Source organism: Limtongia smithiae, assembly GCF_038497785.1.
Source record: "Limtongia smithiae strain NRRL Y-17922 unplaced genomic scaffold V1518scaffold_14, whole genome shotgun sequence".
NCBI lineage: Eukaryota > Fungi > Ascomycota > Lipomycetes > Lipomycetales > Lipomycetaceae > Limtongia > Limtongia smithiae.
In genome coordinates, this window is record NW_027117635.1 from 210991 (window position 1) to 236024 (window position 25034).

The 25034-nt window shown below is 54.0% G+C and overlaps 9 protein-coding genes across 9 annotated transcripts; 5 read left to right on the forward strand and 4 right to left on the reverse strand.

The window, feature by feature from the left end:
* Nucleotides 1-99: 99 nt before the first annotated feature.
* On the reverse strand, nt 100-2948 carry V1518DRAFT_422636 (uncharacterized protein). Its single transcript, XM_066905500.1, has one exon. The coding sequence runs from the start codon at nt 2879-2881 to the stop codon at nt 203-205; it is 2679 nt and encodes an 892-aa protein (XP_066757384.1). The 5' UTR covers nt 2882-2948; the 3' UTR covers nt 100-202.
* A 141-nt stretch (nt 2949-3089) lies between these two features.
* On the forward strand, nt 3090-4726 carry V1518DRAFT_387853 (uncharacterized protein). Its single transcript, XM_066901723.1, has 2 exons — nt 3090-3247; nt 3302-4726. Exons 1-2 carry the CDS (start codon nt 3119-3121, stop codon nt 4679-4681), a joined length of 1509 nt encoding a protein of 502 aa, XP_066757385.1. The 5' UTR covers nt 3090-3118; the 3' UTR covers nt 4682-4726.
* A 122-nt stretch (nt 4727-4848) lies between these two features.
* On the forward strand, nt 4849-7095 carry V1518DRAFT_397884 (uncharacterized protein). The gene is made up of 2 exons (XM_066901830.1): nt 4849-5383; nt 5434-7095. The coding sequence occupies exons 1-2, from the start codon at nt 5230-5232 to the stop codon at nt 6921-6923; spliced, it is 1644 nt and encodes a 547-aa protein (XP_066757386.1). The 5' UTR covers nt 4849-5229; the 3' UTR covers nt 6924-7095.
* On the reverse strand, nt 7021-10380 carry V1518DRAFT_422640 (uncharacterized protein). The gene is made up of 2 exons (XM_066905501.1): nt 7932-10380; nt 7021-7870 (listed from the first exon to the last, which is right to left on the reverse strand). The coding sequence occupies exons 1-2, from the start codon at nt 10362-10364 to the stop codon at nt 7127-7129; spliced, it is 3177 nt and encodes a 1058-aa protein (XP_066757387.1). The 5' UTR covers nt 10365-10380; the 3' UTR covers nt 7021-7126.
* Nucleotides 10381-10583: 203 nt separating this feature from the next.
* Nucleotides 10584-11728, forward strand: V1518DRAFT_422642 (Alpha/Beta hydrolase protein). Its single transcript, XM_066905502.1, has 3 exons — nt 10584-10693; nt 10750-10848; nt 10898-11728. Exons 1-3 carry the CDS (start codon nt 10645-10647, stop codon nt 11485-11487), a joined length of 738 nt encoding a protein of 245 aa, XP_066757388.1. The 5' UTR covers nt 10584-10644; the 3' UTR covers nt 11488-11728.
* Nucleotides 11507-16668, reverse strand: V1518DRAFT_397891 (chitin synthase-domain-containing protein). The gene is made up of 3 exons (XM_066901831.1): nt 16566-16668; nt 14507-16516; nt 11507-14459 (listed from the first exon to the last, which is right to left on the reverse strand). The coding sequence occupies exons 2-3, from the start codon at nt 16512-16514 to the stop codon at nt 11746-11748; spliced, it is 4722 nt and encodes a 1573-aa protein (XP_066757389.1). The 5' UTR covers nt 16515-16516; nt 16566-16668; the 3' UTR covers nt 11507-11745.
* Nucleotides 16669-17060: 392 nt separating this feature from the next.
* Nucleotides 17061-22684, forward strand: V1518DRAFT_435440 (chitin synthase-domain-containing protein). The gene is made up of 3 exons (XM_066906265.1): nt 17061-17366; nt 17416-19733; nt 19781-22684. Exons 1-3 carry the CDS (start codon nt 17131-17133, stop codon nt 22558-22560), a joined length of 5334 nt encoding a protein of 1777 aa, XP_066757390.1. The 5' UTR covers nt 17061-17130; the 3' UTR covers nt 22561-22684.
* Nucleotides 22662-23831, forward strand: V1518DRAFT_422646 (peptidase C13 family-domain-containing protein). The gene has a single exon (XM_066905503.1). It carries the CDS (start codon nt 22781-22783, stop codon nt 23771-23773), a length of 993 nt encoding a protein of 330 aa, XP_066757391.1. The 5' UTR covers nt 22662-22780; the 3' UTR covers nt 23774-23831.
* V1518DRAFT_422647 (galactose-binding domain-like protein) lies at nt 23742-24884 on the reverse strand. Its single transcript, XM_066905504.1, has one exon. The coding sequence runs from the start codon at nt 24832-24834 to the stop codon at nt 23815-23817; it is 1020 nt and encodes a 339-aa protein (XP_066757392.1). The 5' UTR covers nt 24835-24884; the 3' UTR covers nt 23742-23814.
* Nucleotides 24885-25034: the final 150 nt, after the last annotated feature.

The window sequence follows — 25034 nt, forward strand, 5'->3', positions numbered from 1 at the left end:
CGGCCCGCCCCCGCCCGACCTGCCACTTTCGGCAGGCCCACAATAACGCGTCGTCGACGCGTTCTGCCCGGGTTCCCATTGCCAACACGACGCGTATGCTCATGCTCTACTACATCCATTGCTTCCAAACCCCAGCTTACATAATCAAATCATAACGCCGTCCCTGCTCTTACTTTCTCACTCACACTCTCGTACTCACTCACTACGATACCCACAGATCTACCGTGCCCGCCTCCGCGCAACTCTCTAGAGCGACATCCCAGTCATTCCCGTCCTCTAGTACCACCAAATCCCCGTCCTCGTCGCGGTACTTGAGTCTGTACCCATGCCCTGCCGTCCCTGCCGTCGTCGCCGCACCGCTCTCACGTTCCCGGCTCGTCACAAGCTCCTCGAACGCGTTCGCGTTGCACAACCGCAGCTTCTTCTCCACCCGCTGCACCGCTTCTTCGAACGTCACTTCCGCGGGAACGAGTAGCACATACGTGTCCGTCTGGAACGTGAGACGTAGCTTCATCGACGCGCCTTGTCGCGCACTCTGGCCCTGGCTATTTCGCGAGGCGCCGTTCGTAGACCCCGCAAGCGTGCTCGATGTCGCACTCGACTCCGACGATGCGTCAGACCACTGCGCACGGTGTCCCTTGAACGATCCCGACCGTGTCGGCTCGCCCGCCGGCCACCCGCCGTTCACGAACACACCGCTGCCAGCACCACTCCGCTTCGCGCCAGTTCCCCCCGTCAACGTCGTCGTGCCGGTACTTATCGGTGTCAGATCGCTGAACTCGGCAGGACTCTCGCGCTTCTGCCGCAGTATCATCCGCTCCAGTGCAGTCTCCCACTGTCGCAAGTGCTCCATGCTTCTAAATCGGATTGAAAACCCCGTAGACCGCGGCGCCTCACCGGCTGCGCCAGCGGGAAACTCGCACGCAACCGTGAGCAAGTATCCATTCATCGACATCAGGTCACCAGTGGGCTTATCTGTCGACGAAGTCACACTCGTTATGTTCTCCAAGTAAACACGCCCCGCAAGCGTGGACTGCCCCGGTCCGGATCCAACAGTGCCGTTACTACCGCCGTTCGCTCCGCCGATGCCGCCTGCAGTTGCTGAGGAAAATCCAGACGCGCCCGAGAACGACGCCTTCTTACTCACGGATCCCTGCAACAAACTCTTCTTCTTTTTTGTGGTTGAAGTGCTCCCGCCTGTACTGCCCGTCGCGCTCATCGCGACGCTGCCATTAACGCTCGCCGTGTCGCTGCCCGCAGCACTGCTGTTGCCCGCACCAGCTCCGGCACCAGCTGCGCCCACGCCAGCTGCACCGGCTGGTCCTTCCTCCTTGCAGAACAGCATAATTCGCTCAAATAAGTAGATATGATAATCCTGCTTCACCTCGATAACTGGGAAGAACCCGTGGAACAATAAATCTCCGAATCCATCGACGTTATGCCCCAGCCAATTCCGAATCTGAGACGTCAACTCGCTAACCGCCTTCTCGTTCTCAACGCGGCGCTGCGTCTCGTTCACGCGGTTCGTAACCCGCGTCATCGTCGCATACCCCTCAAGTAGCTCGGTATATCCTTCCGAGTTCTCATCGGTGTACTTCAACATCGCTTTCAACAGCAGCGGATACTTGCAAATCCGCTGAATCGGCTTGATCAAAATTGACGGCAACTCATACGTCGGCTCAATCACACTCCGCAGCCGTGCAAGTTTCGGCGCTTCCTGCTGCGCTAAATCCGACGCCTGCTTCTGCTGCGACGCATACGTCTCGTAGACATGGAAACCTTGCTCGGCGTTGACAAAGAGTGCGCCAAATCGCTGCGATCCCGGCGCCAACCGCGCGTTGTTCTCTACCCCGATCAGAAACTTGCGCTGGAAATCCACGAGCGTGTTCAGATTGGGAAACAAAAAGTGTATCATGTCCGCTGACACTATCTCTTGCTGTTGCAACAGCTTCATGTAGGTCTGCAGCAGCTCCAGATCCTGCACGTACTTGCGCTCGGTTTGAACAAGCTCCTGAATCACTTTCGATCGCATATCCGCGCCCTCATCAAGCGCTTCCCCGACTGGCGCCGACGAATGCGCCTGCACGATCGTAGCACCGGACGTCTTGTTGTCATACAAATCCAGCACCCGATCCACCGTCTGCGTGACCTTCAGCAAGTCTGTCGTATCGTCCGAAAACACATTCATAACCGTAAACAAATCCTCATCCGCAAACTCAAGATACTGCTTGCACGCAATCACGAAATCATAAACACCCCGCTTGCACGTGCGCAAGTCCTGCTGCGACGGTGGCAGAACCGCCGGATCCGGCACAACCAACAACGGCATCGCTGGCTCTTCGCCATCTTCGGTCGAAACTTCGGTTAGGGCGTTTAGCAGCGCGCAAAGCGACGTGCCTTGTCGCAAAAACCGCCATAGTTGCGTCACAGGGTCGATATCATTGTTTGCGAGCGCAATCTCGGCTGGCGGCGCGAGCGCGGCGTCGACCGCGGAGGTGTCCGTTACCGACGCCACACGTGCATGTGCAAGGTACACGGCAACGCCAGGGACATTCTCAAGACGGGAGACAAGCGACAACGCGGTCTGGAACAGCGAGGACCGGGGTTGCAGCCCCGTGGAGGAGACTGAGGAAGATGAGGAGAGCGTTGCGGCCATGCCTACCGCGGAGGCAAGCGATGCGGACACAGACGACGGTTCAAGAGTATACGACCTCGTGAGCTGCGGTGCTGGGGGGGGCGGGGTGGCGTCGGAGGGGGAAGTAGTCGCTGAAGCGGCAGAAGACGGGTTAGACGAAGACGAGGACGCGCCGGAGGTAGCGGAGCGCACGAGAAGGTGCGGGTGCGCAAAGGAACGTGCCGTGTGCAGCGCGTGCGAGGACATGAGACAGGAGGGTATCTGGCCGCGCGCCGGGCGGGGTGGTCGAGGGATTCTTGTGGGGGGAGGGATGGACGAAGTGGAGAGGAAGGAGAAGCGGACGGCGAAGTGCATTCAGAAAAGGGGCTTGATCATAGTCACATTGTGACTGATCACGTGAAGATCACACTCGTGCGGCGCGTTCGAACACTCCGACAGCAACATCGTCGTTCCAGACCGCCTTTAGCTCCAACTGCTACAGCAATGCAGTCGGCGGATGCAGTCTCACTGGATCTGGATCTGGACCTGGGATTGGTCCTCATACAGTCTGCTTCTCAGGCTCAATCTCTCGCGACCAGCCCCACTCACACCGACCTACCCTCTCTCTACACTGTACGTCTTGCCAAGGTCCTTCCGCCATCCATATTCCCCAACTAACACCCACAGTCCGTTGTTGACCTCAACTCCCGCCTCGACTCGCTCCGGCGCCAACGCGAATATCTCTCTGCCGCTGCCGCCACCTCCCGCCTTCTCCTGCAACTCCGCAACCCCCTCGACGCAGCTTCCCCTGATGCGGCAGCACCCGACGACACCGGCGCCTTGACCGAGATTGCCGCTCAAATCGAAGACACTCAGCATACCCTTCTGGCTACATATCGCACACTCACAAATCATCTCTCCGCCCTCGCTGCTCAGGCCGCCACTTCCTACGTCTTCCCGACCACTGCGCTCCTTGGTGCAGTGTCAGCACATGTGCCGGACTCCGTCGACATCCGCGCACTCCAACAGGTCTCGCAACAGCTGGAAATCCCATTCCCCGACGATGAGGAACTTGCTCAAATGCCCGACAGCGGCACACGGGATCAAGTGACCGCGCCGCAGCATAGTATACCCCTTATCCTGCACTCGCTCGCCACCTACTCTGCTGAAAACGCGCAACTACAGCAGTCTGTCGCGGAGCTCGAAACTTCGCTACTCGAGGTGTCTACCCAACAGAGCGAACAGCAGAACGTGCTTCGCCGGGATCTGCAACGCGCGCGGACAATTCTGCAACAGCATGAACAACAACATCAACAGCAGCAACCGGCTACACCCACCCCACCGTCATCCCAACCCGACAGTGCGATTGAAGATTCTAGCGTCATACTCCGTGAGCGCATCGCATCGCTTGAAAGCGAGCTCACATCACAAGCCGAGCAGCACGCAGTCGAGTTTGAAACCATCCTTATGCAAAACGCGACACTCAATGAACGTCTCGCCAGTGTCGAGGCGGCCAACCGCAAACCCTCCGTCACGAGTCCCACAAATACTGGATATCCGCACTCCGTGCCTTCGACCCCTATATCCGCGACATCGACCGCCGCAGCGCTCATGACGGAGACGTACAGCCTCTCCGCAGAGGCCGCCGCCACAGGCGATGTCGCACTACAACAGCGCGTCGACGAAATGCAAGCACAATTACACACGCTACTTGCAAACTATGAAACACTCGTGAGCGCATCGGTGCAATTTGAAGCCGAGCGCGACGAGTTCGAACGCAACATGGACGAGTTACGGGACAAGAACGAGCAGCTGGAGGCAATGGTGCTGGATAACCGGCTCAAGGTGCTTACAAGCCACGCATTCTTGCCGGAGAATAACGGGGTGGTCAACGGTGCAACTGCCAGTGGCGACGGAAACAGCACGTCAATCGCGTTACTGCGCAAGGAATTCCGCAAGCTCGCGACCGAGATGAATGCAAAGTACGCCGCAGCAATGAAGCAGGAGCTCGACGAGCGGCGGCGGCTTGAGAAGGTGATCCGGGATATGAAGCGTATGGGCAGTTAACTGTAGTACATGTATGAAATCAATGAAATCTAAATGAAGAGGTTCATCTTCAAGAATCTAATACAGACGCGCCGCTCCGGATTAACGTTGTGCCGGAGCGCGGATCGCGGAACAACTTCCGGGGTCAGGGTTGTGCGGTGAGCTTCGCCTCCGCCATCCTCGTTCCACGCCGTCACACGCACATAACATATTCGCCAGACACCGTCCCGCCCCCATCGCGCACGCAGCAGCGCACTCTGCTTCTGCTCCGTGCCGCTGCTCGAGGGACTGCGTCAAATTTCTTGCTCTCTGTGCCTAATTGCCCTGTGTCGACACCGATTGCGGCCATCGACTCGCCTCATCACACGCTCCATTCGCCTCCGCAAGGTCGCCGCACTTCTCAGACTCCCGTCTTGCTCTTAGCACTATAATACCACTGCGTAAGTCCCGCTGTATGCGTCGACGACCGCGTGCTTCTTAAATACCACGCCCGACTCCCACGAACCTGGCTGCTCGAACATCATCACAGCGACTGCCCCAGCTCACCACACTCCAGCACACGCCGCGACATGACATACCTCGCGTGCTATCTGGGCCGGCGAATACAATCGACGAAACCGCTCATCCTCAACGCCTGCGACGCGGAGAAGTCGCCGTATCTAGAATGCGAACACGATGATGTCGTTGCTACTCTGCGCTGTATCGCGTCCGTTTTCAGCAAAGGTACGTTCACTCCTTACTATTCGTACTATTGACAATGCTAACTCCCGCAGTTGCCGCGTACAAGTCCCCCAAGACGTGTTTAGACGACATTCTAGCACAATCCACAACCACCCCCATCGTGCTCTTCATCGACATTCTTACCACCGAGACTGACGCTGCCCTCTTCAAATCTATGACCACCGCCACCGCGGGCCGCGCCATAATCTCCGTGGCCCTCGTCGATGATGAAGACACCGCCATGTCCGAATTCATTGCCGCGGGCGCTGCGGACGTGGTTACGCGCAAGATCTCAAGCGGTCTTCGTCTACGGGGCTTGCTCTCTCAAGCACATCGACGTGCACAGAAGCGTACTACGAGCTGGATCGCGGGGAAATGGCATCCCGATACAGCGGCGGAGGAACGTTTGATTGACGTGCTTTTCAACGACATGGTGCTTGATGAACTACAGCCGCCGTATTCCTCCTCAACAGACGTGTCGGAAGAACGACACAAGTACCTGCGCATCGTCATCGGACAGTGGGATTTCCCTGCACACACCCTCACCGACGACGAACTCGCCCTCTGCGCAAGCTACATTCTCGCGCACGCCTTCACAATGCCCGAAACCGCCTCCCTTGCGCTCCCTCTCCCCGAGCTCCAACGACTGGTCGCGATCTTCAGGGCCGCATATCAACCTAACAACCCATACCACAACTTCCGCCACGTCGTCGACGTGCTGCAAGCAACATTCTGCTTTCTCCTCGCCGCACGCGCACTCCCGCCACACCCTGCCGCATCTACCACTTTCACCGCTGCACAACCACCCGCAGTCTCTCTCTCCGCTCTAATCACCCCGCTCGATGCTGTGGCGTTACTCGTCACGGCGCTAGGCCACGATGTAGGCCACCCCGGTGTGACAAATGCTTTCCTCGTCTCTCTCGCATCCCCACTCGCACGGCTCTACTCTGACCGCAGCGTTCTCGAATCTTTCCACTCCGCCGCATTCAACAACATCCTTCGCCGGCACTGGCCCGCTATGACCACCAAACCTGTTAAAGACGTCATCGTCGACTCCATCCTTGCTACTGACATGTCCCGCCACGCAGAATACATGTCCCGCATCATCGCACTTACACCAGCAACCCACACCGACGAGAGTCGCAGAGTACTCCTCCTCTCACTCATGAAATGTGCAGACATCTCGAACGTGGCGCGTCGACTTGACATTTCCATACACTGGGGCACCGTCCTCACTGACGAATTCCGACGCATGACGCTTCTCGAAACAAAACTTGGACTCCCTGCGTCGATGCCCTCCCTAGCAAGCACTGCAGCAACGCCCCCGCCAAGCACAAGCACAGCCGCCGTCCTCGCACTCGCGAAATCTCAGCTTTTCTTTATTAACACATTCGCACTCCCGCTCTTCGCTGCAGTTGCTGCCCTTGCGCCTGAGCTTACCTATGCGGCTGACCAGATCCGCGAGAACAAAGCTGCCTGGGAACGCAAGCTCGAAGACCTCTGCGCGTCCGATCCTAAAATTTTGCATGCGAATGGCCGGTAGTTCGACTCCATTTGCCTTTCTGTCTTCTATATTGACATTTCCTCTTTTGATTTTTTCCAGTTTTGTTTATAGTTTGTCATTTTCTTCTGGATCTTGGGCTCTTATACTGCACGGTCGATGCATGCTTTAGTTGTTATTCGTGGGTGTAAAATACAGTTGATCTATCGACTTATCTTCCTCCTCCCTGCCCTGCGTGATTCTCGCTAGTCCTTGATGCTACGGAAAAAACTCGCCATTGCCTGCGGCGACAAATCCTCATCAAATGGCATGGCCGCCTTGTCGTTCTCACTAAACTCTTGAACATCGTGCATCACGAGATCCCCATCGGCAGTGAAATCCTGCTTGTCCATGTATTCCTGCTTCACGTACTTCTCAGATACCACAGACACAGCCTTCAGCTCACTCTTCGCGACGTACTTTTTTGCGCTCCTCTTGACATCTGGTGTCGTCTTTGGCCCACGCCTCCGTTGTCGCACAGAGCGCATAATACGATCATGCTCAACACCCGCAACGTGCAACGCCACATCAATCTTATACTGCCGCAGTCTGCGCTCCTGGTGCGCGACATGCGACTCCTTCGCCGCCCGTTTCTGCTGCTTCTTCTTCATATTCTGTCTCTGCTTCCGCGTCAGCGGCACTTCCGGCTGCGACGGCGGCGGCGATGGCTCGGGCACGTAAGGGGCCGAGTTTACGATTTTCAAAATGCGTAAACGCTTTCGCACGAATGGTTGTGAGGATTCGTTCTTCTTGCCCACGTTTTCGTCGTCGAAGTTCCCGATGCCCTGACAGTGTGGCTGTGCAGTGTGTTCGTCGTTCACAATATAGGACTTGGCGTCAACGTAGATGGTATTCACAGAAGAAGAGCTTGCATTGGACGGTGTCCCTGTGTAAAGTAGCTTTCGCAGTGACGATTCATTGTATCGGTCGACAGTATTCTCAGTGGTTTCCTATATACATACCAAAATTAGTATTCGTGGAGACAGATACAGGGACAACGGGCTTAGCAACGTAGTCACTATCTACTTCAGCCTCCACATAGCTGCTCTCAAGCACGTCGTAGTATTTTGACTCATCGTCATCATAACAGTCGTTCCTGTCGCTACCCTCATCTCCGTCCGCAGCATTCTCCATGTAATAGTCATCATTGGCATAATCATACTCGCTATCATCTCGAACTTCAAAGTCATAATCATCGTGATTTTCGTCATCGTTAGTAGCCAGTATATCGTCGCCAGCGTAGTTATCTTCATCGTGCTCCATGCCACATATGCTCTCATCAAACAAGCCGCTATTCACAACTACAGCGGCAACCGGTCCTGGTATTGCGCCCAGGTCACGCAGTTCATCAAAATAGCTCTTGACCTGTGATGCTAGCTCAACTGACCTCACTCTTACCTGTGTATCACAATTACGATTGTCAAGTTCTGTCGCTGTCGGACTCTGTACTTTGTTCTCCTTGTGATTTTGCTTGCCCATCAAGTGAAAAATCACCTCAGCAGGGTTTTCCTTCAGATGACAACTTCCGTCACCACTAGACGCCACACTCTTCTGACTCCTGTCACTTGCCCGAGAGGCTGCATCGGATAATTTAAGATCATACGATGCACTTGTTGTGCTCGACGAAGGAGGTGGCGGGTAAAGCAAGAATGGCTTGAGTTCCCGCTTCAACGGCGACGCCGTACTGGAAGAATATGGCCAAACGCTTCCAGGATCCGCAATTGAATTGCGCGCAAAAGGAATTGGCCACTGAAATAACGGGTCTGCAAGCGGAAACGGAAACGGAGTTAGGGCTGACTGAATTACTTCTGCAGGTCGCCCTTGCTGGACTGATGTAGGTGTCATGGGCTTCGCGGCCTGTTCAACGGAGGCAGGCCATATAAATGCCGATCCCGCATGCTGTTCCTCACTAAAAGGTGTGTATAATTGGATAGCGGCATCAAGAGACAGTGACGGCGTATGATAATGCGACGGCACAGGTTGTACGGTAGCATAACACGCCGGTGTCTGCCTCTGGAGAGTAGAATATCCAACATGAACGGCCGGTATGGCATGTCCACGCTCCGACGATTGAGCTGGAGTAGGCGGTCTAACTTGCGCAAACACTCCGTTTGTCGGTGTCGATGGCAGAAAGGCGGTAGATCTTGGCCATTGGTCCGTCCTGGGGAATGTCATAGATACCGGTACTGCAATCGTAGACGTAGAAGATGACGTTGGTGTTGACGGCCTGTACCATGCTGTTACTCCATCCTCGGACTTCTTTTGAGCAAATAACGTAGTCATTGCGATCTGGGCTGCCGGCGGCTGAACTGGAGTAGAAGATCTGGGCCACGCAACCCCTCCACTACCAGATTTCATTTGAAAAAATGGCACGGGTACTGGCGCCGCAATCGTCGGGGCGGTAGCGACTGGAGTAGAAGACCTATGCAAATTCTTTCCATCCACAGGCTTCGCTTGAGCATACGACGCAGGCGGCGCCATCTGCGGCGTTGAAGGTTGAATTGGTGTTGATTCCCAAGGCCAGTCCACATACTTTGCTTGCGTAACCAGCGTCGAAGCCGCGATCCTTGTCGATAACGCCGGTGCGACAAATGCAGGCAGGACATGAGAGCGTGCTCGTGAAGCTGGCGCGAATAAAGCAGGACATTGGATTTCAGACGTCGACGGGACCTTACTGGAAGTCTTTGTCCGTGCTGAAAAAGAAGATATTCCAGTGTCAGGCATCACAGATTTCTCTAGTTTAGCCGGTTCCTTGATCTTGGCCTCGACGATAAGCTCGCGTCCTCCAAAAAAGGTAGGGAAATCGCACTCAAGCTTCGGCTGCCGCTCCGGAATTGACGTTTTCAGTACAGTCGAAGTAATTTCTTTTTGCAGTATTGAAATGCCATCTTTACTACTCTGTTTGATGTCATTCATAAAGACCAACTCATGCGTCGAAAAAAAAGTTTGATCGACCACCGACGTGTCCGAGTCGACCTCGACGCAAGACACATCGATCTCCGGTAACTTTCCCTCAATGATCTCGATAGAGGGTGGGAGTCCCCCTGGCAATGTAATTTTCTTCTGCTGAATCAACTCCGTCGTTGACCTGTGCCCGTAGATTGCAACTGCTGCTTGTCCCGGCGGCTCAATATTGACATGTATCGCGCTAAGCTTAGCAATCCATCTAAGAGCCATGCAGGCTGATAGTCCCACAATGGCCCACTCAACGGCCATCAAAGCCATATGGACTGGCTTGGTAGTAATGAGTGTAGTCACGTAGCCGATCTGGGTCCGAGGCGTCGAGGAAGCACGCGATTTGTCCGAAGGTGAGGTTCGGCAGTGGAGAAAGTAAACAGCGTTGCCGTGGCAACACTCAGGGTCTTGTTTCTGGCCCTTGTCCCCTTTCTTTTCGTCCGCCGTCTTCACCCCTCGCTTCTCTTCTCCTCGCTGTCTAGCATTCATGTCTTTTCTGCTGTTCACTATCTTTTTGAAAACGGGCCATTAGCTCAAACTCATGACAAATACGGACGTAGAAGTCACGTGAAATATCAGCCAAGTTTCCCCTCGAAATAGAGTTGGGGGAACGCGGCTATGGCCCGTTAAGTCCGTGCGGCGCAACGTCGCCGCTGCTCGCGGGATATTTGAGGGCCCGACTTTCCCTTCTTCTCCTCCTCTTCCTCCTCTTCTTCATCCTCTCTATCACTCTTGCAAATACCTCAATTGTACGCTTAAACTATCCACCATGGCATCTACTGAGCCCTGTGACGTCATCCCATCTCCCCAGTTCACGGGTAAGTCTGATTCTGGTGCTACAGCCCGACGATCATTCAGGCTGATGGTGTTAAAGCGGAGTACACCCCCAAAGGCAACTTCACCACCGTCGAGGGCCGCGAAGTCTACTTTGTTGGCAACATCAAGGCCAGCTATGCTGTCATCTGCATCTACGGTATGTCCTCTCCCCTCTCCAGCGCAGATCTCCCTACTGACTCGACGAGATATCTTTGGCATGCACCCCAACACATTCCAGGGCGCCGACTACCTTGCTCTGAGCACTATTGACGGCCCTCTTGTCGTTATGCCGGATTTCTTTGCTGGTAAGCCCGTCACCGACGACATTTCCCCCTCTGTCAACCCCGACGCATTCCAGGCCTGGCGCGCGACCAACTCCGCAGAGAACCACATGCCCTATCTCGAAGCCGTTATTGCATGGATCACAACCACATACCCCGACATCAAGACTGTGGGTCTCTACGGTTTTTGCTGGGGTGGCAAGTTCGCCATCATGGGTGCGAAGCTGAAGCTTGTCAACGCCGTCGCGATGGTGCACCCTTCCCGCATCGTGGAACTTGACGCCTCCGGCGTCGAGGACGTGCCGATCTTGGTCGTGGCATCAAAGAACGAGACCGTTGAGTCACTGGCACCATTTGTCGAGAAGTTGAACACTGTCCAGTATATCCGCTACGACGATATGCACCACGGATACGCCGCCGCCCGGGGCGACTGGAGCGTACCCGAGCAGAAGGCGCGCGCGCAGGAGACGTTCAAGATCATGAACGACTTCTTCCACAAGTACTTGCTCGCGTAGTCGCGTGTTTGTCAACATCAGATCATCTATCATACTGTAGAATAAAGTTGTCCGCTCTTCCTTATACCGCTTCACCATGTGTCAGATTTCCTCAGCCACACAATAAACTTCACCGATATAAAGCTGAGCCACACCCCCTGAGCAACTCCTCGAGTGACGCCGTTCCTCAGCTCGTCTCATTCCCTCTGCATCACAATTGTATATCCTAATCATTCATTAAATCATAACTCCTAAATCATGCCAATCACATCTCGCCCTCTATCTCCCATATCGCGGCGGCGCATATCCACTCATCATGCTCACCGGCCGCGTCTGCCCCATCTGCGATCCATATCCAGACATCATGCTCGCAGGCCGTGACTGTCCCGGCATAACGCCTGTAAGCTCAGGCTCTGTCATCGCCATCGACACCGGTCGTCCCGAGTACACGCTCGCCTGAGGCTGCTGTCCATATACTGACCACGCCGCCGGCGGCAAGTCATAATTACCATGCAACCCACTATACGCCGACACAGGCCGGTACGACGAATACATCGACGGCAAATCGTCCATCTCATAAGCTTCCTCCAGAGTGGGATTCGTGTACATAACATCCGTCTTGGCAGCACCTTTCTCATTCGCGGCCTGTATATTCGGACGATACTGTCCTGGCAAATTATGTCTCACCGCATACTCCTCCCATGTTTGCAACGGCACAGATTTCGGATCAAAGTAATCGTCCTCCACTGCATAGATCTGCTTGCTCCCGCTTTCACCCACCGCGATACGCGTGTTTCCCCACGAGAAATTGTCCTGGTTCCAGAATGAATACACCGGCAGAATAAACGAGTACACCGGGTAGGCGAGGACATAGATGATCATCCACCCGACATGCTGCCACTGACGTCGAATAATAAACACCAACGCCTGCAATCCGTACACCGCACCGATCATAATTACCGAAATGAGTGGAAACGATCCAGACCCGCTAATAATCAAATACAGCAAGTAAACGATATATGCCAGCACCGACGGCAATAACAGCGTTCCGATCAAATCCACCATTACCACGAATCGCATACTGAAAATGCAGAATCCGCAAAGATCAGGTAGCAGTACAAGCTCCGCAAGATTGTGAATTGTCGAGTTAATCCATCGTCGTCGCTGCGAAATCAACACACCCCAGGTATCCGGCGCAGCCGTCTGTGCGTGCGCATCTGGGACGAACGTGAATCGCATCTTGGGAAACGACTTCATCATCAACGTTGTCAAATAACGATCTTCACCAAGCGCGAGCAAATTCTTTTTGTGCAATGTATCAATCTGGCCATCAGAATACCCCGTAATAATCTCCTTGGAAATAATCAGAGGCTTCGCCTTGTCGGCCGTTCGCAAGCGGTACATGCAGAAACATCCGGGAAGACAAGTAACACTGCCGAACAAACTCTCGAATGACTTCGACAAATAATGCGAAATATAGTACTCGTACACTTGAATCATCGTCCACAAACTTCCCTGCTCATTCTGCAAACTAGTCTCGCCCGCGATACCAACGATTCTGCTATCCCGCACACAAGCAGCCACAAGTCTGTTCAACGAATCCGGCGCAACCGAGGTATCAGCGTCAACCATGAACAAAAACTCGTACAGCTCCGGATCAACTCCGATGACGTTGTTAAGCTGGTGGAAAATCTCAAGCTGCAGTGGCGACATCGGTGCTCGGAAATGAACGTGGTTCAAGAAATCTAGAAGCAAGCACTGCGAATCTCGCTTGCCGCGGTTACCTGGTCGTGATTTCTCGGACTCCTTGCCAACCTTGACCACGACGATATACGGCACAACGTGGCCCTCGAATTCATATAAGCCGGAGTACACTTTACCGTAATTCAGCTTCTGCGAGCCCTCACCAACAGATTCAAACGCACAAGCCGGCGGATCAAGTCGTGGATCCGCGCCGAGAATATCGAGCACGATCTCCGGCGTAGGTTTGTCGTTTCCAGAACCCACAATCATGCCGTCGCAGATCACAAACAGCAGCTTCCGATTATCATCGTACTGCATCGCCGTCAACGAGTCAATCGCATTTCGCAATTGCTCCTCGCCTTCAGTATACGCCGGAATCTGGCAAATCACAAACTTATCTTGCTGCTGTGGGTTCTGCTTCGATCCAAGCTGCAGCGATGAGACGAATTTCACAAGAATAACAAGGCCAAGAATACAGGCGATGCCGAGGAGAATGTAATTGGATGCCTGACAACGCGCGCTCTTGCGAAAATCAGGCTCACCGGCATAGAACGCACTGTTCAGGCAGTTGAGAGTAGCCGTGCGCGTGGCATCGGAGATTGATGTCAGTGCATAAAACTTCTCAGTGATATCCTCACCAGGATAATCAGTGAACAGTGCCGTCACATCTGAATCCAAAAAGTCGTACTCCGCGTAATAGTCACTGTCAGAAGACGGGTAGAGATCGGTTGTGTAAAAGTAGTTTGTCAAATCGTAGATCTTGTTGTCAATGATCGCCCAGTTATTGTACCCACTCTGTCCCGCATACTCAACATAGCTCTTCATGGTCACAAGTTCACCTTTGTAGTACTCCTTGATTCTAGGCAAAAACTTGTCGTTGTACCAGGTGATATCGTACAGCGCTGTCGTGTTCGAACTCTGCTTGTCTGGGCCACATGCATGCTCCGCGCTGCTGTAGGTGATAGTTGTGTTGTAAGACAACCAAATCGTGTCATCGGTGACGAAGTCAGAGCAAACAACAGTTAAAGGCGGGGGAAAGTAATTGGACAGATCTAGACCGGCGAATACTTCCATGGTCGCCGTGGTCGTGTCCACGTCGTTGTCCGAGTGCTGGAGTTTCCAAAACTTGCTGATGTCGTACACCTTGCCATGGATACTGACATAAAAGTCGTCTGATGCGGTGTGCTCGGAGACTTCTTCCCCGTTCCAGACTCTGTCGTAGTCCGGACAGAGGACATCGCTGAGAAAGACTGTTTTGTTAGCACGACACAGAATAACATCAGTAGAATAGACTTACTCATGTAAAAGATGAGAGCTGCATTCATGAAGAAAATCATGAGACAGATGACAAACTTCTCACGCCACGCGATACGCACGTCAGGACGCTTCATGCGGCCGATAAATCGCAACGCGGCAGAGGGAATCCAGAAACTCAGTGCCCAGACGAAATTAATCCAAGTTTTTCTGCTTCTGGTGATCTCCCGTGTCTCAATCTTGCGGCCTTGTGCTTCTGGGTCATTGGCTGCGAATTTTGAGCCAAACATTGTGAGATCTTCAGCGTCGTCGTCAGGATGCAGCAAATATGCGCGCGATGCGGGAGTATCGGTGCCGAAGCGAGTCGGGATGCTATGCATATGAGACAATTCTGCAGATTCCTGAGCGCGTTCCTGAATTCTTGCTTCAGTAGTAAACCGCAGACCATCTAGCTCGCCCTCAAGTGTGCGCCACACATCTTCGCGCAGCCATATACGCTCTCGACCGTGGAAAAACCCATCCGCACCCCAGCCGCGCTGCGACTGTGCCCACATATCAATTCCATACGGGTTCCTGACATCGATGCCGTTGACTTGGAGAAGATCCGCGTATCGGTCAAGAAACTCGTCGACGCCAAAGTCTGCAGTAAAATCGATCGTGCGGTACTTCTGGAGCCAATTAAGGAGGAACCAACTGCGGATCTGCGCGGACACGACACCGTTGGACCAGTCATTTGCAGGCAGCAATGCTAGACTATTTGAAGTGGCCTTTGAGTCACATATGGGGATACCAATGATGTGCCATAGTCTGGAGGAGGACAGTAGAGATGAGAGCACGAGTGATGATGATTTGGGGGTGTTGGCAAGCTGAGAAGTAGGGTCTGTAATAGCTGTGATATCAATAGTAGATGAGGACACGTCAATGAGATCTGGAGCGGAGAGATCTTGTTGCAGAGACTGGCGAATCCAGACTGGCGTCTCGGGAATGCTGATGCCGTCAGTTGCCATCTCGAGCGCAATTGACTCTGCCACGTTGTCAGTCGCAAATATCGGCTGCAGTGCCATGGTCCTGTATGCATTCGGAGCATCGAGGACAGAGACTATAGCACACACGTCGTCAGAGTCTGGCGCACCCTGAATGTAGTCGATAGAGGACAGGTACTGATTAAGCGCCTGGGTCATGATGAGAAGAAGGGACTTGTATGCTGAGGTGATGATGTTTTCACGTCGGAATGAGTCGCTTAAAATAGCATCAGAGTCGACCTTTTCCGGGTCGATACCGAGGAGCGTGGCGCCTTCTAGAATGTCGTCTTGGCTGGTGTTTGCAAAGAGCAGTATGCCAGAAATTATTGCGAAGATCCCGTGGAGAGTATCGGTGCCTTCGAGGCCGCACTCAAGTAGAGCTTGACGCCATTCAAATGCCTTGGTCTTGAGCTCATCAGATGGATCAGGGAGAGGAGAGTCGAGCAGCGAGTACGTAGTGAGATCAGATCTAAGCGATAGATTCTCTTTCTCAACATCGCGTGCCGACGCGAGGATGTACTTCAAGAGAGGCACGTTGGCGAAATTAGTCTTATCGCCAGATTTGTCTGCTTCGTCGGAGAGCTTGATCCGCGTGGCCAGGACTTGGCCTGACAGACTCAGCGAGAGCTCGACGGCAACTGCGGTTCTTGTTCGTGCAAGCGGTAGGAACGGCGCAAGCGCAGAGAGTGCAGAGAAGACATGACCGGGGATGTTAGGAAATGCAGGGAGAAGGTGTGAGAGATTTGAGAGTGCAGGCGCAGAGCGCGGCTGAGCGGAGAGCAGCAGCAGTGTTTGGTCTTCCGCGCGACGCCGCGCGTGTTCCCAGATGCTGCGGAGCACTGCCTCCTCAGAATCGTCTGTCTCGGTCTCATAGGGCGACTCGGTCTCTAGTTCGGATACCCGGTCAAAAAGGACAAGGGAGGTCGAGGTTATACGGACCGAGCGACCTGCTTCGTACGCGTTCCTGAGAGCTGCGAGCAGCGCGTTTGGTGTCTGCTGTGCCAGGGTGAATGAGAGCGGCAACTCCATTGCTGTGGGTGTTAGCGTGCCTTGTCAGAAGTGATCGCCAGTTATACTTACCAGACCTCCTATATCGTCCCAGAGGAGAGAACGAGAGACGAAAGCGTCGTGATGATGGAGGCGGAAATGGTTAGAAAGGCGCTGTTCCATTCCAGGGTGTGTTTGCGGGTGACATAGCTGTGTGTGTGGCGCATCACATCAAATATAGCATAGCCGCGCCACAGCCATCGCTTAGAGTTGCGGCGCCGCATGTGCGGCTGGAGCTGCGCCACGACTCTGCCACGCCAGCCGTCCGCTCCGCCGTGCTGTTCGCGTCCCGCGGCTGAGTCTGGCGCAAGGCTGGGCATGCGATAAAGACAGCATGTGCAAGGTACGGGTGCATATTGGATGGAGTTCAAAAGCCGGCTAGAAAGAGTCGGGCACAGCGCAACACCGCCTCTGTTTACATATGCTCGATCGGGACGCGTGCTGCAGGCGGTGCGTAGTTTGCGGTCCTGTGGCGGTGCGGCATCGTCCGGTGCTGCTTCTCCGCGTACGACAGAAATAGCAGCGCACTCCGCCTTCACCATCGCGTCCTCACCCTGTGGACAAGTCTCTCCTTCACGGCACGGCACGGTGCTCCGCGATGCCACCCGTCGCTGACATCTCTCAGCTCCCCGCTTCCGCCCTTTCCTCCCAGAACATCACCGCGCACCTCGGCGCCCGCTTCCACAATGGCATGCCCGTGTCTGCCATCTCGTCCCACACCCTCATCGCATTCAACTCCTACACCTCCGTGCAGTCAAACGAGATTGTCGCTCTAGCCTCGCGCGCTTATGACCGTCTTTTCAGACTAGGAGAGAACCAGCTCGTCGTCTTTCTGTACGTTCCCGCTCGCGTACGGTTCACGTCCACCGCTAACAACCTCCAGAGGCGAATCCGGCTCCGGAAAGTCTGAACTCCGCAGTCACTTGTGCAGCCGACTTCATGCATCTGCAAATGCGACTCTCAGCAAGCGTATCTCCTGTGCACACTTTCTCTTCTCCGCCTTCACCACCACAAAGACTGGCGTCACGCCTGAGGCATCCAAGTCGGGTCTACTGCTCGAGTACCAGTACGACACCGACGCTTCTCTCATTGGCGCAAAGTTCATTTCCTACCGTCTTGACCGCGATCGGGTTGCAAAGGTGCCCACCGGTGAGCGCAACTTTCACATTTTCTACTACCTCCTCTCCGGCTCGTCAAATCCCGAACGAGAGCACCTCTCGCTAGACAGTGACGCGCGCTACAACTACCTCGGACACCCGACACAGCGCAACATCGGCATTGACGATGCCGAAGGATTTGCGCATTTTAGGTCCGCCATGCGCACACTCAACTTCCCCCGGATCGAGATCGCTGAAATGTGCCAGGTCCTCGCCGCCATCATGCACCTCGGCCAACTCGAGTTCTCGGCCAACACTGATGAGAGTGACAGCGACAAGAATCATGCTACAGTGGAGTCAAAAGACATCCTCAACATTACGGCTGCGTTTCTCGGCGTCGTCCCGGCAGATCTAGACAGCGCACTTGTATACAAGACGCAGAGTTTTCGTCGCGAACGCGTCACCATCGTGCTTGATCCCGCCGGGGCCAGGGCACATGCAGATGATCTCGCACGTACTCTTTACACTATGCTTGTTCAGTGGCTCATCGAGGCAGTCAACGATAAACTATCACTTGACGAGTCGACCATTGCAAACACCATCTCCGTCGTCGACTTTCCCGGATTCGTCCCCCAAAGTTTCGGTGCGCGCATGACTAGTGGTCCCGACGCGATCAATCAGTTGCTATACAACACCGCGAACGAGACACTGTACAACTACATGCTCTTCGCATTCTATGGTAGGATATCCCAGAAGTTCGAGGCCGAGGATCTCGAAATTCCCAGCATCGAGTACTTTGACAACAGTGACACTGTCAGACTTCTCACAAAACCGCATTTTGGCATTCTTCCTCTTCTCGATGATCAGACACGTCGCGGCAGACCAATTCTTGCCGTCATGGACACGATGCAGAAGCGCTACGACAAGAATCCCGCCGTCACTGTCTCCCGCTCGATGAAGACTTTCACCGTGCGCCATTACGACGGCGAGGTTGAGTATTCCGTCGAGCGCATCATAGACGCAAACATGGACGACATTTCTGGCGATCTTATGAACCTGTTGACCAATACAACCTCCAAGTTCGTTTCAAGCTTGTTCAACACCAAGGCTGTCATGGCAATCAAGCATCCCCGCGAACGCTCAACTGTGCTGCAGGGCCAACTATCTTCGAAACCGCTCCGCCAGCCATCCATCCTCCGCAAGTCCATCGTTACAGAGGAGCTCAGAGAACAGCCACGAGAGAAGCAATATAACGCGACTGGTCAATTCAGTCTTGCGCTTGACACCATGCGCAAGTCCTTTGTCGAGTCGAATCCGTACTTCATACTGTGCATCAAGCCCAACGAGCGCAAGATGGCGGGGCAGTTCGACGTCAAATGCGTGCGCCAGCAGATTAGCGCTCTCGGCATCTCCGATATTGCGCGACGCGTGCAAGTTACCGATGTTTCAATTTTTGTGTCGTTCAACGAGATTTTGACTCTTGCAAATTTCGATGACTCCGCCATGCTTGCATCTTCTGATCAGCACAAAGTCGCGCAAATCATCATGGACCACTCATGGAGCGATCGCGATGTTAAAATTGGCACAACTGGTGTGCTACTCTCCGAAAATGCATGGCGCGCACTAGTCGATCCAGAAGATTCATATCTTACCCACTTACACTCGCCTGGCACACTACGACTACGCGATAACCCATTCGGCGAATCGAACCCACAATTATCAACGCCCCCCCTTGGCGGCGCGAACTATGTCTACGCCAATGGTGCTGAAGGCGCACGCTCCGTAGATGCACTTACCCTTGGAACCGGCGTCGGCGCCCCTGGCACCGGCGGGCCTGGCGACATGTTTGCAAACTTCACTTCACCTGAGAATATGATCGAGGCCGGCAAGGCTGCGCGCGAGCAGGAGATTGATACGTTTAAGCCTTCTTCTTCGCGGCAACGGTGGATGACGATTGTGAAGACGGTCACGTTTTGGTTGCCAGATAGAGCAATTGCGAGGATCGGACGGATTGATCGCCAGGATCAGCGGATTGCGTGGCGGGAGAAGTTTGCTATCAACATCGTGATATGGATGGCGTGCGGAATGGTTATCTTCTTTATTGGTGAGTTTGCATGAAAGGGTGTGGAGAGCTGTTGCTAACGAGATAAGTTGCGCTTCCAATCTTGATCTGTCCCACACAGCACGTGTACAGTATCAGCGAGCTATCGAGCTACGACTACGACGACAGTCCCGATGAGGCTCTAGCCGCCATCCGCGGCGAAGTCTTCGACCTCACCAAATTTGCGCCAGGTCATTACCCTTCTATCGTATCCAAGACCGATGTACTAGACTACGCAGGCGCTGACATCACTGTCCTCTTCCCGGTACAAGTATCCGCACTCTGTCTGGGAAAAAACGGCACTGTTGATCCGTCCATCACGTTGGATTACACCGGCGAAAATTCCACGGATGTGAATTCGCAGTACCATGATTTTAGATATTTTACGAACGATTCGCGTCCAGATTGGTACTACGAGCAAATGCTTATGTTACGGGCGAACTACAAGAAAGGTGACGTGGGCTACACTGCAAAGTATATAAAAACATTAGTCAATGACGACAGCAAAACGATAGCGAGTATACACGGCATGGTGTTTGATCTGACGGATTACGTGGCCGGCGGACGAGAAGTGCTGGTTCCGGCTGGGGAGGACGCACCGACCGACGTGGATACGGATTTTATGGATGACACGGTTATCGAATTATTCCAAGAGAATGCGGGCAGCGATATATCCCAGTTGTGGGATGAACTTGATATAGACGCAGACATGAAAGAACGAATGTATGTGTGCTTGCGGAATTTATTCTACGCGGGCCGCGTTGATACACGAAACTCGTCGCGTTGTCTGTTTTCGCGATACTTTCTTCTTGTGGTCTCATTGCTCCTGGTCTCCGTCATCGGTGTCAAGTTCCTCGCCGCGCTGCAGTTTTCCCGTCAGCGATTACCCGAAAGCCTCGACAAATTCGTGATCTGCCAGGTCCCGGCGTACACAGAAGATGAAGACTCGCTCCGTCGCGCGATTGATTCGCTTGCGCGAATGAGATACGATGATAAGCGCAAGCTTCTTTGCATTATCTGCGATGGCATGATCGTCGGCGCCGGCAACGATCGTCCGACTCCCCGTATCGTTCTTGACATTCTCGGCGTGTCGCCGGATATCGATCCGGAGCCTCTCGATTTCGAAAGTCTCGGCGAAGGCATGAAGCAACATAATATGGGTAAAGTGTACTCGGGTCTGTACGAAGTGCAGGGGCATATCGTGCCGTTCGTGGTGATCGTAAAGGTCGGGTTACCAACCGAGCAAAGTCGCCCCGGAAACAGAGGTAAGCGTGATTCGCAGATGATTTTGATGCGGTTCCTGAACCGCGTGCATTTCAATTCGCCAATGAGCCCGTTGGAGCTCGAATTGTATCACCAGATCCGAAACGTGATCGGCGTGAGTCCCACGCTGTACGAGTTCATATTGCAAGTTGATGCGGATACCGAAGTTGCTCCAGACTCGGCGACGCGGATGGTTTCCGCGTTTTTAAATAATACAAAGATCATCGCGCTGTGTGGGGAGACAGCGCTTTCGAACGCGCGCAAGACAGTGATTACTATGATCCAGGTGTACGAGTACTACATCTCGCATAATCTCGCGAAAGCCTTCGAGAGCTTATTCGGCAGTGTTACATGTTTACCTGGCTGTTTCTCAATGTACCGCGTGCGCGCCGCGGTTTCGGGCAAGCCCTTGTTTGTAAGCAATTCCGTTGTCCAAGGGTACGCGGAAATTCGGGTGGACACTCTGCATATGAAGAATTTGCTGCACCTAGGCGAGGATCGCTATCTCACGACGTTGTTGCTGCGACATCATCCGTCATACAAGACAAAGTTCATTCGCGAGGCAATGTGTTTGACGGTCGCACCGGATACGTGGAAAGTGTTTTTGTCGCAGCGGCGGCGATGGATTAATTCGACTGTGCATAACCTTGTCGAGTTGGTTCCGATGTCACAGTTATGTGGATTCTGCTGCTTCAGTATGCGGTTTGTCGTGTTTCTAGATCTGATGAGTACCATCGTTCAACCTGTCACCGTCGGGTATCTCGTATATCTATTCTACAAGATTGCCACAGACTCCTCGAATATCCCGTTGACATCGATTCTGATCCTGGTGGCAGTGTACGGCTTACAAGCAATTATCTTCATCTTGCGGCGTAAATGGGAAATGATTGGCTGGATGATCGTCTACCTCCTTGCAATCCCAATCTTCAGTTTCATGGTGCCAATATACTCATTCTGGCACATGGACGATTTCTCATGGGGCAGTACCCGCGTTGTACTCGGCGAGAAAGGACGAGTCCTAGTTGTCTCTGATGAGGGAAAATTCGATCCTGCATCCATCCCGAAGAAGCGGTGGGAAGACTTTCAGGCAGAATTGTGGGATCAGTATGGTCACCAGCGCGGCTCGGTCGCGTATGACACAAAGAGCGATATCGCGTCCACGATCAGACCAGTGTCGCACTATACCGACTCGCCACCGACAGAGTACCGCGGCAGCATAACGCAGCCCTCGGCTTACACCAACGCAGGCTACTCATCTCGTGCGACTTCGCCCGCGCCACAGTCACACCGCGCAAGCGTGTACGCGCCCAGCACCGCAGCTATTGCATATACCATTGCCCGTGCCCCGGGAATGGAAGACATCGAACTCGACACGTTACAGCACAGCATGCCGAGCGATGAGGTGTTATTAGACGCGATCCGGGAGATCTTAGAGACTGCGGATTTGATGGTCGTGACGAAGAAGAGTGTTCGTGAGGCGCTGGAAAGGCGTTTTGGTTTGCCGCTTGCGGCGAAGAAGGAATATATCAGTTCTGCGACGGAGGCGGTGTTGGCGGGGGTTTTGTAGATAGTAGATGTTTGGATATGAGCTATGAGCAATGTTGGGTAGATGTATTGTTTAATGTTAATGCATGTCAGATTAGATAGTCAACATGCTGTCCTGCCGAAGTGCAGTTGGGGTGGAATAGAGAGTTCGTCGTTCACTATGTATCGAAGTAGAAGTCCCAACGACGAAGCTGTGTCGTGAATGTTGTGACGCAGCGTGTAATGAGTCCACCACAACAATAATGCGGATAATCATGCGGATACACTGGATCTGCGCGATCCTCGCGCTACTATTAGCAACTGCCGTACGCGCCGACGATACGCTCACCTTCGATGAAGAAACCCTGCGGCGGTACATCTATGACCAAAAACACCTGCGCCCAAGCGCACCAGGCCACACCAGCAACTGGGCCGTCATTGTCTCGACCTCGCGGTTCTGGTTCAACTACCGCCACCAAGCAAATGCACTTAGTATGTACCGCACCGTTAAGCGACTAGGGATTCCGGACTCGCAAATTATTTTGATGCTAGCCGACGACGTAGCGTGTAACCCCCGTAATGCGTTTCCGGGGATTGTGTATAACAACGCGGACAGGGCGATTGATTTGTACGCGAACAACATCGAGGTAGATTACAGAGGTTACGAGGTGACTGTGGACACGTTCCTACGGGTGCTCACCGATAAGGTGGACGTCGCGACGACACCGCGGTCGAAGCGGTTGATGACGGACGAGAACTCGAATATCTTTGTGTACATGTCCGGCCACGGCGGGAACGAGTTTCTCAAGTTCCAGGACGCAGAGGAGATTTCTGCGTTTGATATCGCGGACGCGTTCGCGCAGATGTGGGAGATGCGGAGGTATAACGAGATCCTGTTCATGATTGACACGTGCCAGGCAAACACGATGTACACGAAATTCTACTCTCCTAACGTCCTTGCGGTGGGCTCGTCCGAGCTGGATGAGAGCTCATACTCGCACCACGCGGACTCGGATGTGGGCGTGGCGGTGATCGACCGGTTTACCTACTACAATCTTGAGTTCTTGGAGAAGGTGAACCGAGATTCGCAGTTGACGATGCAGGACCTCTTCGATTCGTATGAACCGGAAAAGATCCATTCGCACGCCGGTGTGCGCACGGATTTATACGGGCGTAATTTGTCTGAGGTTTTGATTACGCATTTTTTCGGGAACGTGCAGGCCGTAGAGTTGGACAACTTTGACGATGAGGATTAGAATATTGATATATTGTACACAGCTTTAGAAAGACCGGAGCTTTATAAAAGACGAGTGGCGAAGACGCGCAGTCGCTTGACGCCACCGTCGGGTATCATGACAAGCTTGACATGCGTGGCGGGCAGGCTGTTCTCTACCTTAAGTGGGTGCTCTTTATCAGGCTCCGCTTTGTACGTCGGCGCCACGACCGTCCAAATCGCCTCCTTTGCGAGCGCAGCCTCGTCGCTCGCGGCGTCGATGGCCTCCACACGGATCCTGTCAGGGAAGTTTCCCCGGAAGAAAGCGGTATCTACAATCACGCTTCGAATCGCGCCGCGCGCGCCAAGGCGGACAACCACCCAGTCTTCGTGCCCGCTGATGCGTGAGCGGGTGGTCTCCCAGCCGTCGCTCATGTCTATGCCACGGCCAGGGAGGAGAAGATTGTCGACAGTCCCGAAGCGCTGATCGGAGCACGCGATGGCCACACCACCGTTCCCGACGGACGCGAGATCAAGCTCCGTGTCCAGCATAGCCGGAAAGACAGGCACAGGCGTGCCGTACAGTCTGAATCGCGCGATGCCTCCATCGGGATACATTTTCAAACGCACATAGTTATAGCACTCTTTCGTCAGACCGTCAACCCGCACGAAGAACTGGCGCTGTGTCGGACCACACTCTGTACGTGCGATCACAGTCATCCACTCCGTGCTCTCATCCGGCGCACCTGTAGGAATAAACGCAGCCTCGACCGAAATAGAGGGCGCGTGGTTCCCGTCGAAAAAAGCCGTATCGATTTCACACCCGACAACTCTTGCGCTCGCGACGCCAAGGTGCACAATAACCCAGTCCGCCTCGGCAGGATTATGACGTCGCGTTTCCCAGCCATCGTACCACGCACCTTGATGCGTGTAGCGCGTTTTGTCGCGGATAGGCGCACGCGGGGAGAGCAAGTTGGACGCTTCCGCGAAGAACTCATCGGAGCAAGAGTGCACCGCACCACCGAGCTTGGCGCCGATCACATCGGAGTAGGACGAGCGGATCTGTGCCTCGAAGGTTGCGATGTCCACGACGGAAACTGCCATTGGAAAGATATGGACGGGAAAAGCGGTAAGAGGACATGCAAGGAAGATATACAGCGGCGAAGCGTTTCTTATCGATCGCCGTCGGCCAAACGCGATCCCGGCGGCGCTGCCCGACTCAGCCGCACCCGGAGCGGCTACACTGCATGCGGCGTCACCACTAGCCCCTGAGCCGGATTATCGTCGGGCCGGCGTCCTCCTCC

Coding starts and splice junctions, on each gene's coding strand:
- V1518DRAFT_422636 (XM_066905500.1), bottom strand. CDS start 2,881: ATGTCCTCGCACGCGCTGCACACGGCACGTTCCTTTGCGCACCCGCAC.
- V1518DRAFT_387853 (XM_066901723.1), top strand. CDS start 3,119: ATGCAGTCGGCGGATGCAGTCTCACTGGATCTGGATCTGGACCTGGGA. Junction 3,248..3,301: donor ACCTACCCTCTCTCTACACT/GTACGTCTTGCC, acceptor TAACACCCACAG/TCCGTTGTTGACCTCAACTC.
- V1518DRAFT_397884 (XM_066901830.1), top strand. CDS start 5,230: ATGACATACCTCGCGTGCTATCTGGGCCGGCGAATACAATCGACGAAA. Junction 5,384..5,433: donor CGCGTCCGTTTTCAGCAAAG/GTACGTTCACTC, acceptor TAACTCCCGCAG/TTGCCGCGTACAAGTCCCCC.
- V1518DRAFT_422640 (XM_066905501.1), bottom strand. CDS start 10,364: ATGAATGCTAGACAGCGAGGAGAAGAGAAGCGAGGGGTGAAGACGGCG. Junction 7,871..7,931: donor CTGAAGTAGATAGTGACTAC/GTTGCTAAGCCC, acceptor GTATGTATATAG/GAAACCACTGAGAATACTGT.
- V1518DRAFT_422642 (XM_066905502.1), top strand. CDS start 10,645: ATGGCATCTACTGAGCCCTGTGACGTCATCCCATCTCCCCAGTTCACG. Junction 10,694..10,749: donor CCCATCTCCCCAGTTCACGG/GTAAGTCTGATT, acceptor ATGGTGTTAAAG/CGGAGTACACCCCCAAAGGC. Junction 10,849..10,897: donor TGCTGTCATCTGCATCTACG/GTATGTCCTCTC, acceptor TGACTCGACGAG/ATATCTTTGGCATGCACCCC.
- V1518DRAFT_397891 (XM_066901831.1), bottom strand. CDS start 16,514: ATGGAGTTGCCGCTCTCATTCACCCTGGCACAGCAGACACCAAACGCG. Junction 14,460..14,506: donor AGCTCTCATCTTTTACATGA/GTAAGTCTATTC, acceptor CTAACAAAACAG/TCTTTCTCAGCGATGTCCTC.
- V1518DRAFT_435440 (XM_066906265.1), top strand. CDS start 17,131: ATGCCACCCGTCGCTGACATCTCTCAGCTCCCCGCTTCCGCCCTTTCC. Junction 17,367..17,415: donor AACCAGCTCGTCGTCTTTCT/GTACGTTCCCGC, acceptor AACAACCTCCAG/AGGCGAATCCGGCTCCGGAA. Junction 19,734..19,780: donor AATGGTTATCTTCTTTATTG/GTGAGTTTGCAT, acceptor TAACGAGATAAG/TTGCGCTTCCAATCTTGATC.
- V1518DRAFT_422646 (XM_066905503.1), top strand. CDS start 22,781: ATGCGGATAATCATGCGGATACACTGGATCTGCGCGATCCTCGCGCTA.
- V1518DRAFT_422647 (XM_066905504.1), bottom strand. CDS start 24,834: ATGGCAGTTTCCGTCGTGGACATCGCAACCTTCGAGGCACAGATCCGC.